This window comes from Mobula birostris, chromosome 4 (assembly GCF_030028105.1).
Source record: "Mobula birostris isolate sMobBir1 chromosome 4, sMobBir1.hap1, whole genome shotgun sequence".
Classification (NCBI taxonomy): Eukaryota; Metazoa; Chordata; class Chondrichthyes; order Myliobatiformes; family Myliobatidae; genus Mobula; species Mobula birostris.
The window spans coordinates 17,641,189-17,653,587 of NC_092373.1; the positions used below are offsets into that span (position 1 = coordinate 17,641,189).

At 43.7% G+C, this 12,399-nt stretch overlaps 1 protein-coding gene across 4 annotated transcripts in view; it reads right to left on the reverse strand.

Annotated features, from left to right (window-relative positions):
• Positions 1-1,170: 1,170 nt before the first annotated feature.
• Positions 1,171-12,399, reverse strand: part of LOC140196181 (mediator of RNA polymerase II transcription subunit 12-like protein) — a 720,072-nt gene continuing 708,843 nt past the window's right edge. For all 4 annotated transcript variants that reach the window (XM_072254957.1, XM_072254955.1, XM_072254956.1 and 1 more), the window contains 2 exons: positions 5,764-5,845; positions 1,171-2,014 (listed from right to left, as the gene is read on the reverse strand). In XM_072254957.1, coding sequence (XP_072111058.1) covers positions 1,962-2,014; positions 5,764-5,845 — 135 coding nt within the window. In that variant the 3' untranslated portion in view covers positions 1,171-1,961. The remainder of the gene's footprint in view (positions 2,015-5,763; positions 5,846-12,399) is intronic.

Genomic DNA, 12,399 nt, shown 5'->3' on the forward strand with positions numbered 1-12,399 from the left:
GGCCTGGGTGGTGAGGATCTCTGTTGATGGATACTGCTTTCCTATGACTGTGTTTCATGCAGAGGTGCTCAGTGGTTGAGAGGGCTTTACATGTGATGTACTAAGCCGAATCCACTACCTTTTGTACGATTTTATGTCCAAAGGCATTGGTGTTCTCATACTAGGCTATAGTGCAGCCACTCCTTAGGAAGACTCGCAAGACTCTGCAGACTCCTAAGGAAGTAGAAGTGCTATTGTGCTTTCCTTGCAATTACATTTATATGATGGGTCCAGGACAGGTCCTCTAACATACTGACACCCAGGAGCTTAAACAGAATTGAGCAGCACAGTAGCCAAGCGGTACATGTAACACTTTACAGCACCAACTTTAAGAGGGTTCAATTTCCACTGCCTTCTGTAAGGAGTTTCGTACGTTCACCCTGTGACCTCCGGGTTCTCCAGTTCCTCCCACTTCTAAAGATGTATGAGTTAGGTTAGTAAGTTGTGGGCATGCTATGTTGGCACTGGAAGCATGGGGACACTTGTGGGCTTTTGCCAACACAAGCCTCAGACCGCATGAGTTGTTGCTATAAAACAATGCATTTCCCTGTATGTTTTGATGTACATGAGGCAAATAAAGCTAATCTTTCTTTCCTTTGAATGCAAGTTCAGGCAACAGCATCTCATCTTCCCTCTAAGCATGTTGCAATGTGCACCATTCAGTAGTGAAATCAACAATTTCAGATAGCCTGCCTTTCCAGTTTAACTCTGAGCTGGTCAAATCTGATGAAATATCATTAACCTGCAAAGTAAACTTCACTTTACTTTCTCCATGGAAGTTGCCTGAACTGCAAAGTATTTCCAGTACTTTATTTTAGGTTTCTACCATCTGCAGGTTTTTTTTTGTATCTTACCATAATATTATAAGACATAGGAACAGAATTAAGCCATTCAACTCATTGAACCTGCTCTGTTCTTTGCAGCTTGGCTGACTTATCATTAGCATACCCTCGATGCAAACAATACATTTCACTGTATATTTCGATGCACAAGTGACCACTAAAGCAAATCTTTATCTGGCAGATGTTCTCATAGGAAGCAAATGTTCAATAAGTGATTCACACGTGAACTTGAACTGTTCCAAACTGGACAAGCACACCAAGCACAGAGTCAAGACCCATTTTCTCCAGTGTTAGTTGATGGTTTATTAGATTTCAACTTGTAACCAGTACTCTTATCCTTCATCATACCCTCTTGACCAGAACGTGACATATAAATTACCAAACTCAACCACACACAACAGAGCTGTTCAGAGATGCTGTACAATAATATCATTACTCTGAGGGAAAAATAGCTTTATTATCTTAACAAACTTCATTTCTTCCTCTTAAAAAGTGCTTTTGTAAAATTATAAATCTAGGCAAAATTAAATAAACAGTTTTGCCACGTCCTTAAGAGGCTCAAGCCATCCATGAGACCATGTCATCTGTGGCCATAACTCTGCAGATGCACCTACCTCGTTACGGTCAAGTTCATTCATATAAACCATTATTGTGTTGCAGTGCATCAGAAGAGAGACTTTGCCAGCAAATAAATAAATTCCATTTATATCTATGTTTTTTTTCCTCTCTTAATGTAGATCTGCTAAAAGCACAAAAATGACTTTTAGCAAAAAAAAACAGCTTTCCAGAGGACCTAAATGATCCAAGAAACATTTTGCATTGTAAAACTTCAAGTTCCTTTCAAAATAAAATAGTCTAATCTCACTTTACATTATTTGTTCACAGCGGCTACGTCACAGGGGTAAATGTCAAAATAATATTTAAAGTGAACTGAAGTAAAACTGAAAATAAAAAAGCAAATCACGATGAACAATCAATGGTGCCGCCGTCTCTACCAACCCAGCGGCGTTCCCGAGGAGGGTTGGTCTTGTGCGCTAATCTCCAGTATTTTCCAAGACATTGTGCTTTTCTTTCCAAGGTTCAATAATGGGGAGGGTGGCTGTACGGGTTCGATGGCTGCTGTGGCTGATTACCTGGCAGAGGACACACAATGCACAAATTTCACAGTTAGGTAACATTCGGAATCCGGCTTAATTCTGAATAAAGCGATTGTTAGGCTCTTGATTGATAAAGGGGCTATGCAGGAGGATGGAAGTGCAAAAATAAACAGCCATAATTGAATAGTGGAGCTGATTCAGTGTGCTAAATGTCTGAATAGTGCTCTGATATAGAGACATAGAATCAGGGAAAAGTACAGCACAGAAACAGGCCCTTCTGCTCATCTAGTCCATGCTGAACCATTTAAACTGCCTAGTCCCATCGATCTGCACCCAGACCATAGCCCTCCATACCCCTCCTATCCAAATGTCTCTTAAACATTGATTTCGAGCTCACATGCACCACTTGCACTGGCAGCTCATTCCACACTCTCACAACCCTCTGAATGAAGTGGTATTCCCTCATGTTCCTCTTAAACATTTCACCTTTCACCTTTAACACATGACCTCCAGTTGTAGTTCCACCCAACCTCAGCGGAAAAAGCCTGCTTGCATTTACGCTGTCTATACAACCCAGAGATTCTTTTTTGTATACCTCTATCAAATCTCCCCTCAATCTTATGGTCTTATAGTACTTGGAAGTAAACTAGCAGCAGTCCATAGGTGAAAGATAGACGCTGTTTTCACAGTCAATCATAAGTGGTTTTCCATAAATCACAAATGCACAAAATCACTTGATTCAGAAGCCATACCTCCAGAGCAAATAACTGTGTTTATTAACACCAGTTAACACAAATATTTATTATTGTCTTCTGCTGCTTAGTTACAATCGATGATGGAGATGACCAGCGAAGAAGACAGTGGGATATAGATCAGTCGCTGATGCGGGTGGAGAAGTGGTAGACAGAGTTTAACCCAGATAGGTGGGAGGTGTTGCATCTTGGTAGGTTCAATGTAAACAGACAGTACACTGTTCAGGGCAAGACCCTTAAAAGTGTTGATAAAAAGAGGAATCTTGGGGTTCAGGTTCATAGCTCCCTGAAAGTGGCTGCATATGTTGATGGGGGGCTGAGAAGGCATACGGCATGCTTGCCTTTGTTAGCTGGGGCAACAATTTCAACAGGCAGGAAGTTATGTTGCAGCTTTATGAAACTCTAGCTAGGCTGCATCTACAGTACTGCATACAGTTCTGGTCACCCTATTACAGGGAGGATGTCAAGGCTTTGGAGAGGGTGCAGAATGGTAATACCAGCATGCTGCCTGGATTAGAGGGCATGTGCTATAATGAGAGGTTGTTTTCTCTGGAGTGCTGGAGGCTGAGGGGAGATCTGATAGAGGTGTATAAGTTTAAGAGAGGCACAGATAGAAGAGATAGACAGTATCATTTTCTCAGGGTTGAAATGCCCAATAGCAGACATATCAGATGGGATGCATTTAAACAGAGAGGTGGTAATTTATAAAGGAAAGATAAGGGGCAACATTTTTACCTAGGGAGTGGTGGGTGCCAGGAATGCACTGCCTGGAGTGGTGGTAGAGGCAAGTACATTAAGGACCTTCAAAAGACTTTTAGATAGGTACACAAATATGAGGAAAATAGTATGATATGAACATTGTGTAGGCAGAAGGGCCTATTCCTGAGCTGTGCTGTTGTGTGTTCTAATGGTACTGAATTAGGTGGTCCCACACTCAACGGCTGATTCCAGTGGGCTTCAAGCATCTGTAAATGTTATATTATTTAATATCCTTCCACAACCAGCAGTAGAAGTGATTGCTTGAGGACATACACAGAATGCTGGAGGAACTCAACATGTCAGGCAGCATCCATGAAAAGGAATTAGCAGTCAACATTTTGGGCTGAGCCCTTCATAAAGAGGAGGGGAAGGGGAGAGAGGAGGGGAAAGAGACGGAGGAAGGAAGGAGGGGGAGGAGGGGAAGGAGGGAGAGGAGGGGAAGGAGGGAGGAGAGAGAGGAGGGGAAGGAGGGAGGAGGGGAAGGAGGAAGGAGGGGAGGAGGGAGGAGGGGAGGAGGGAGGAGGGGAGGAGGGAGGAGGGGGAGGAGGGAGGAGGGGAGGAGGGAGGAGGGGGAGGAGGGAGGAGGGGGAGGAGGGAGGAGGGGGAGGAGGGAGGAGGGGGAGGAGGGAGGAGGGGGAGGAGGGAGGAGGGGAAGGAGTACAAGCTGGCAAGTGATGGGTGAAACAATGTAAGGGGAGAAGGCATGTTTTTGGGATTCATTTTCTTGCAGGCATTTACAGGAAAATAAAGTGCAATAGAGTTTATGAAAAGCTATACAGAAAAAAGCCAGACAAATAACCAATGTGCACAGAAGACTGATGCCATCAATAGATATAGAGAGATAGATGATGCTGAGAAAAGAGTTGGAGCGCCCTTGAAAGTGATTCTATAGGTTGTGGAAACATTTCAGAGTTGAGGTGAGTGAAGTCATGCATGCCAGTTCAGGAGCCTGATGTTTGTAGGGTAGTAACTGTTCCTGAACCTGGCAAGGTGGGACCTAAAGCTCCTGTATCCCTGACTGAAGGTAGCAGTAAATATGGCCCGGATGTTGGGTTCCTTGATAATGGATGCTGCTTTCTTGTGGAAGTGCTCCTTGTAAAGTGCTGGAGAAACTCATTGGGTTAGACAGCATCTATGGAGAGAAAGGGCCAGTCAACGTATCTGGTCAAAGCCTTTCACCTTGTCTCTTTTTCTCTCCACAGATGCTGCCTGATCCACTGATTTCATCCAGCAATTTGTGTGTTACTCCAGACTGCAGCAGGAACTATGCCAATAATGACATTGACAACAATGGGTGTAAAATATTTCGTGGGACAAATAGAAAAAAAAGTATTTTGAAAAGTGGATAAGTTGTCAGAGCCAAATGAAGTATACCACAGGCTGTTAAAAGCAGCAAGGTTCCTAGATTTCAGTTGAAAGGGATTCTTAGAAATCTTTGCAACCATAAAATTAACACAGATAAACAGAAGAGATTTTGCAAATGCTGAAAATCTTGAGGAACTCAACAGGTCAGGCAGCATCAATGGAGAAAAATAAGTAGTTGACATGTTGGACTAAGACCCTTCATCAGGACTAGAGAGGAAGAGGGGCCGAAGCCAGAATACGAGTGTGGAGCAGGGGAAGGAATACGAACACAAGAGATTCTGTAGACTCTGGAAATCTAAAGCAACGCACACAAAATGCTGGAAGAACTCAGTAGATCAGGCAGCATCTACAGAAAAGTTAACGTTTCAGGCCAAGCCCCTTCATCAGGACTATAACCTGGCTGAAGCCAAGTGAAGGAAAAAGTGGTGGGTGGGGAAGGGGAATGAAGTAAGATATCTGGCAAGTGATAGGTGGAGAAGTAAAAGGCTGAAGGAGGAATCTGATAGGCTTGGCCAGTGGATCGTGGGAGAAAGAGGAGGAGGAGAAGCACCTGAGGGAGGTGATGGGTGGATGAAGAGAACAGATAGAAGGGGAACCAGAATGGAGAATGGAAAAGGGGAGAGTAGGAGGAAGAGGGGAGAAGTCACCATTAGTTAAAGATATCCATCATGTTAGAGTCTACCCAGATGGAATATGAGGTGTCACTCCTCCAACCTAAGAGGGACCTCATTATGACAGTTAAAGAGGCCATGTTGGAATGGGAGATCAGCACAGATGTTGACAGATATACTGTACACAGTTCTTGTTCCACATTGCTGCATTCACTTCTTTATGAAGAGGTGCACGAATCAGCTTTGCAGTAAGCAAAACCATCAAGCATTTAAATTCAAATCTGAATGCAGTACTTACTGGAGAGTTGCTTCTGCAGCTGTCTAACCAATGCTGCTGTCTGTTGTTGCTGCTGGGTCTGTTGCATGCCCTGTCTTGAAAACTTGGGGGAGAAAGAAACATAATTAAAAAGTAATCTGCTTATTATTCCTGTATTGTTATTTCTTCAGGATGTAAGTTCTGCCTATATATGAGAAAAGGTAAAAAGGGTTCATTGTCCAAAGCAGATAACCCATAATACCACTGCTTTTCCCCCTAAGGTTCTTTCATAAAGTAGCACATGACCATTCTCAGTGACTTCCAGTACCTAATGAAGTGGCAACCGAGTGTATGTTTGTGGTCTTTTGCTGATATAGCCCATCCACTTCATGGTTCAATGTGTCGTATGTTCAGAGATGCGCACCACCATTGTAATATGTGGTTATTTCAGTAACCGTCACCTTCCTGTCAGCTTGAACCAGCCTGGCCGTTCTCCCTTGACCTCCTTCATTAACAAGGCATTTTTGCCTACAGAACTGACACTCACTGCATGTTTTACTTTTGCTTTTCACAACCATTCACAAAAACTCGAGAGACTGTTGTACATGAAGATCCCAGAAGAGCAGCATTTTTTGAAATACTCAAACCACCCTGTCTGGCACCAACAATCGTTCAACAGTCAAAGTCCCTTAGATCACACTCTTCCACACTATAATGTTTGGTCTGAACAACAACTGAACCCTTTGACCATTTCTGCATGCTTTTATGCGTCGAGTTGCTGCCACATGATTGGCTGATTAGATATTTGCTTTAATGAGCCGGTGTACAGGTGTACCTAATAAAGTGGCTACTGAGTGTAGAATCATAGAAATACACAGTATAGAAACAGACCCCTTTGACCAACCTCAACCATGCTGCCCACTATGCCTATTCCTGCTAATCTCATTTGCCTGTCCATCTTCCTCCATGCCTTTCCTATCTTAGTACCTGTCCAAAAGGTTGTTAGTAGATCTGCCTCTACCATCTCCTGTGGAAGCTTTTTCTAGATATTCACCATCCCCTGTGTGAAACCTTACTCTTCAGATCTTGTCAATTTTCTCCCATCTCACATTAAACTGTGCCCTTCAGTTCTAGAATGTTAACTCATGGGAATACCCTATCCATGCCCTCATAGTTTTAAAATCTTTCATAGACACCCCTCAGCTTCTTCCAGCAAGAATAAACCCAGACTATTCAATCTCTCCTCCAAACCGCCATTCAGGGCAACAACCTGGTGAATTTCCTCTTCTTGTTCTTTTAAAACCTGTCACCCCTACTGGGACACAGGCCGCCAACAGCTGCTTGCCAGAGTCCTCTGTCCTGGGGAGTCTTTCAAATCCAGGTATAGTCTATCTACATCTCTTCTAGGTAAAGACTGGTCCTCTCCCTGGGATGAGGTCTTTGGATCTTCATTTGGTGTTTCTGTAGCACTAGGTTTTTATGGGATGGGGTTGCTAGTCCCATGCCCAAACCTCCTATTGCATCCGGTCTTGGGACCGTCCATGGTGGAATTTGAATTTCCTCTGTACTCTCATTATTGCTGTGACCTCCTCCTTGTAGGGTGATGACCAGACAGGCCCACAGTACACCAAGTGTGATTGAACTATGCTATGTAAAACTGCACAACTCTTATGCTCAACACCTTGGCCTATTATCGTAAGCATACTCAGTGCCTTTTTCACTACCCTTTCCACCTACACTTCCACTTTCAGCAAGTTATGGACAAGCAAACCAACATCATTCTACACATCAATGGTCTTAAGGTCACTGCCATTTACTCTATATGTCCCACCAGAACGTAACTTCCTAAATTGCTTTACCTCGTACTAACAGATCTTCCATAAGACAACAGACCATAAGACAAAGAACTAGAATTAGGCTATTCAGCCCATCGAGTCTGCTCTGCCATTCCATCATGGCTGATTTATTATTCCTCTTAAACCCATTCTCCTGCCTTCTCCCTGTACCTTTTGACGACCTGAATAATCAAGAATTTATCAACCTCGCTTCAAATATACCCAATGACTTGTCCTCCACAGCCAGGGTTGGCAATGAACTCCACAGGTTCACTACTATCTGGCTAAAGAAATTAATCCTCATCTCTGCTCCAAAAACAATTTCCTTCTATTCTGAGTCTGTGCCTTCTAACCTGGACTTGTCCACTATAGGAAACATCCTCTCCACATCCACTCCATCTAGGACTTTCAATTTCCAAAAGGTTTCGATGAGATTCCCATGCATTCTTCTAAACTCCAGTGGCAGATCCATCAAATCCTTCTCATATGTCAACCCTTTGCGAATGTCACTCCACTATTTAAGAAGGGGGCAAGGAAGCAAAAAGGAAATTATAGACCTGTTAGCTTGACATCGATGGTTGGGAAGTTGTTGGAGTCAATTGTCAAGGATGAGGTTACGGAGTACCAGGAGGCATATGACAAGATAGGCAGAACTCAGCATGGTTTCCTTAAAGGAAAATTCTGCCTGACAAACCTTTTGCAATTTTTTGAGGAAATTACCAGTAGGCTAGACAAGGGAGATGCAGTGGATGTTGTATATTTAGATTTTCAGAAGGCCTTTGACAAGGTGCCACACATGAGGTGCTTAACAAGATAAGAGCCCATGGAATTATGGGAAAGTTACATATGTGGATAGAGCATTGGCTGATTGGCAGGAAACAGAGAGTGGGAATAAAGGGATCCTATTCTAGTTGGCTGCCAGTTACCAGTGGTGTTCCACAGGGGTCCGTGTTGGGGCTGCTTCTTTTCACGTTGTACATCAACAATTTGGATTATGGAATAGATGGCTTTGTGGCTAAGTTTGCTGATGATATAAAGAAGGTGGAGGGGCCGGTAGTGCTGAGGAAACAGAGTCTGCAGAGAGACTTGGATAGATTGGAAGAATGGGCAAAGAAGTGGCAAATGAAATACAATGTTGGAAAGTGTATGGTTATACACTTTGGCAGAAGAAATAAACAGGCAGACTATTATTTAAAGGGGGGGGAGAATTCAAAGTTCTGAGATGCAACGGCACTTGGGAGTGCAGGATACCCTTAAGGTTAACCTCCAGGTTGAGGCAGTGGTGAAGAAGGCGAGTGCAATGTTGGCATTCATTTCTAGAGGAATAGAGTATAGGAGCAGGGATGTGATGTTGAGGCTCTATAAGGCATTGGTGAGACCTCACTTGGAGTACTGTGGGCAGTTTTGGTCTCCTTATTTAAGAAAGTATGTGCTGACATTGGAGAGGGTTCAGAGAAGATCCACTAGAATGATTCTGGGAATGAGAGGGTTAACATATGAGGAATGTTTGTCTGCTCTTGGACTGTATTCCTTGGAGTTTAGAAGAATGAGAGGGAACCTCATAGAAACATTTCGAATGTTGAAAGGCATGGACAGAGTGGATGTGGCAAAATTGTTTCCCATGGTGGGGGAGTCTGGTACGAGAGGGCATGACTTAAGGATTGAAGGGCGCCCATTCAGAACAGAGGTGCAAAAAAATTTTTTTTAGCCAGAGGATGGTGAATCTATGGAACTTGTTGCCATGGGCAGCAGTGGAGGCCAAGTCATTGGGCGCATTTAAGTCAGGGATTGATAGTTATTTGAGTAGCCAGGGCATCAAAGGTTATGGTGAGAAGACGGGGGAGTGGGACTAAATGGGAGAATGGATCAGCTCATGATAAAATGGTGGAGCAGAATCGATGGGCCGAATGGCCGACTTCTGCTCCTTTGTCTTATGGTCTTTCATTCCTGTGATCATTCTTGTGAAACTCCTCTGGATTCTCTCCAATGCCAGCACATATTTTCTTAGATAAGGGCCCCAAAACTACTTACAATACTGACTAATGCCTTATAAAGCTTTAGCATCACACACTTGCTTTTACATTCTGGTCCTCTGAGAATGAATACCAACATTACATTTGCCTTCCTTAACATCGACTCAACCTGTAAGTTAATCTTTAGGGTATCCTGCTTAATGACTCGCAAGATCATGTGTACCTCTGATTTCTTAATTTGGTCTCCATTTAGAAAATAGTCAACGTTTTATTCCTTTATCAAAGTGCATGGCCATATACTTTATTACACTGTATTCCATCTGCCACTACTTTGTCCATTTTCCTAATGTGATTAAGTGCTTTTGCAGGTTCCTCAACATCACCTGCCCCCCCATCTCTTTTTAGGTCATCTGAAAACTTGGCCACAAAGCTAACAATTCCATTATCCATCTCCACTCTATTTGTTTTCATGATGTGGCTTTTCATTCCTGAACATCTAGAACACCTATCCTCACTCCACAGCTCCAACATCCCCCCGACCTGATATAACAGGGATAGGGTTCCTCACGTCCTCACCTAGCGAACCACAAGCCTCCCCATCCAACACATAATTTTCTGCAACTTCAACCATCTCAAACAGGATTCAAACACCAGGCACTCTTTCCTCTCCCATGCTTGCTCTGTAGGGATCGCTCTCTGTGTTACCCCCTTGTCTTCTTGACGTCCCCGCTGATTCCCACCTCTCCAGCCCTCGAGACACTTACCCGTACACCAGTCTCATATGTTATACATCTCTTGCCTCCCCACAATTCAGTGCCCTAAAAACTCCTTCCAGTTGAGGGGCCACTTCGTTTGTGAGTCCATAAGACTATAAGAGCACAAGACATAGGAGCAGAATTAGGCCATTTGGCCTATTGAGTCTGGTCTGCCATTCCATCATGCCTGATTTATTATCCCTTCAACTCATTCTCCTGCTTCTTCCTGCAATTTTGACACCCTTAGTATTTAATTGATCACAGCTCACCATTTGACATAATCATACCATCATTTCTAATCAACAAGCTCCAAAAACTGGACCTCTGTTACCTCCCTCTGCAATTGGATCCTTGACTTCCTCACTGGGAGACCACAATCTGTGTGGATCAGAAATAACATCTCCTCACTGTCAATAAGCAATGGTACACCTCAAGGACACACGCTTAGTCCACTGCTCTACTCTCCCTACACCCACGACTACGTGGCTAGGCACAGCTCAAATGTCATCCACAAATTTGTAGATGACCTAACTACTACTGGTAGAATTTCCGTTGGTGACAAGAAGTGTATAGGAGCAAGACAGATCAGCCAGGGATCAGCCACATCTACAACCTTGCACTCAACGTCAATAAGACCATGGAATTTACTTTGGATTTCAGGAAGGGGAAGTTGAGAGAACTTACACCAGTCCTCATCAAGGAATCAACAGTGGAAAGTGACACATGTTTCAAGTTCCTGGGTGTCAACTTCTCTAAGGTTCTATCCGGGGCCCAACATATTAATGCAATTACAAAGAAAGCACAACAGCAACTACTGTATATTTTATTAGGAATTTGAGGAGAATTGTTATGTCACCAAAGACACTTCCAAATTTTCTACAGATGTACTGTGGAGCAGTTGCATCACCTTCTGGAACCCTCTCCAATGCCAGCACATCCTTTCTTAGATAAGTGACCCAAAACTGCTCACAATATTTCAAGTGAGCAATAAAACATCAGCATTGCATCTTTGCATTGTTCTAGTCCTTTCAAAATGAACGGAACTCAATGCATAAAAGCTTGCAGATATGGTTAAGAGGTACAGTTGATGTTTAAACCAAACATCAGAATGGGGAAGAAATGTAATCTAAGTCACTTTGATTATGGAATGATTACTGGTGCCAGATGGGGTGATTTGAGTATCTTAGAAACTACTGATCTCCTGGGATTTTCGCGCACAACAGTCTGTAGAGAACTGTGCAAAAAACATATACAGTTAGCAGCAGTTTTGTGGGTGAAAACGCCTTGTTAATGAGAGAGGCCAGAGGAGAATGGCCAGACTGGTTCAAGCTGACAGGAAGGCGACAGCAACTCAAATAACCACACATTACAACAGTGGTGTGCCGAACAGCATCGCTAAACGCACAACATGTTTAACATGTTTAGCGTTAGGAGGGATGATGGCACCTAATGGCTTCTCTTTTGCTTGCATCTTAGGAAACAGCTCTATTTCTACCTCTAATATCTTTACTTTTCCCTTTCAGGGTTCTTTTGAAGACCCTGACCTGGAGTTACACGCAGGTTTTGGTTCTTTGCAGGAATGGGGCCCATTCTCAGGGTTCCACAACTGGCTGTTATTTGACATGCCCAGGGTATGGGCCTGAAAATGTCGATCGCGTTCGGAAGCCTAAGATCTCAGGGCTCTAGAGACGGACGGATCGAGGGTCAGTGTCAGGGCCGTAGACTCGTGTGTCATTGGGAAGGCCGGAAAATCTTTCGCTGAGGGCCCGAAGACCCAAGGTCTTTGCGATCTTTGGACACAGAGCTCGAATAAAGCGATGAAACGGACTTTTAAGATCGTAAACCAGCGGGTTGTTGTTATGCCTCCCGCTCGCTGTGAAAATGGGGGACACCTCCCTTTCCCTTATCAGGGAGAGAGAGAGAACCTGTGATTTATCAAATTTCAGATGAAATGCAAAGCTTTTGGGGTAACTTTGGTCTGTGTCTTTGCTATTGCTTAGTGCACGCTTGGGCTTGGTGATGGTACCAATGAGCGTTTTTTTTGCTGGTGGGAGGAGGGAGGGATTGTTGCTCACTGGCACTTACACACAGGAGGGGGAAGCTGTGGGGGGACTT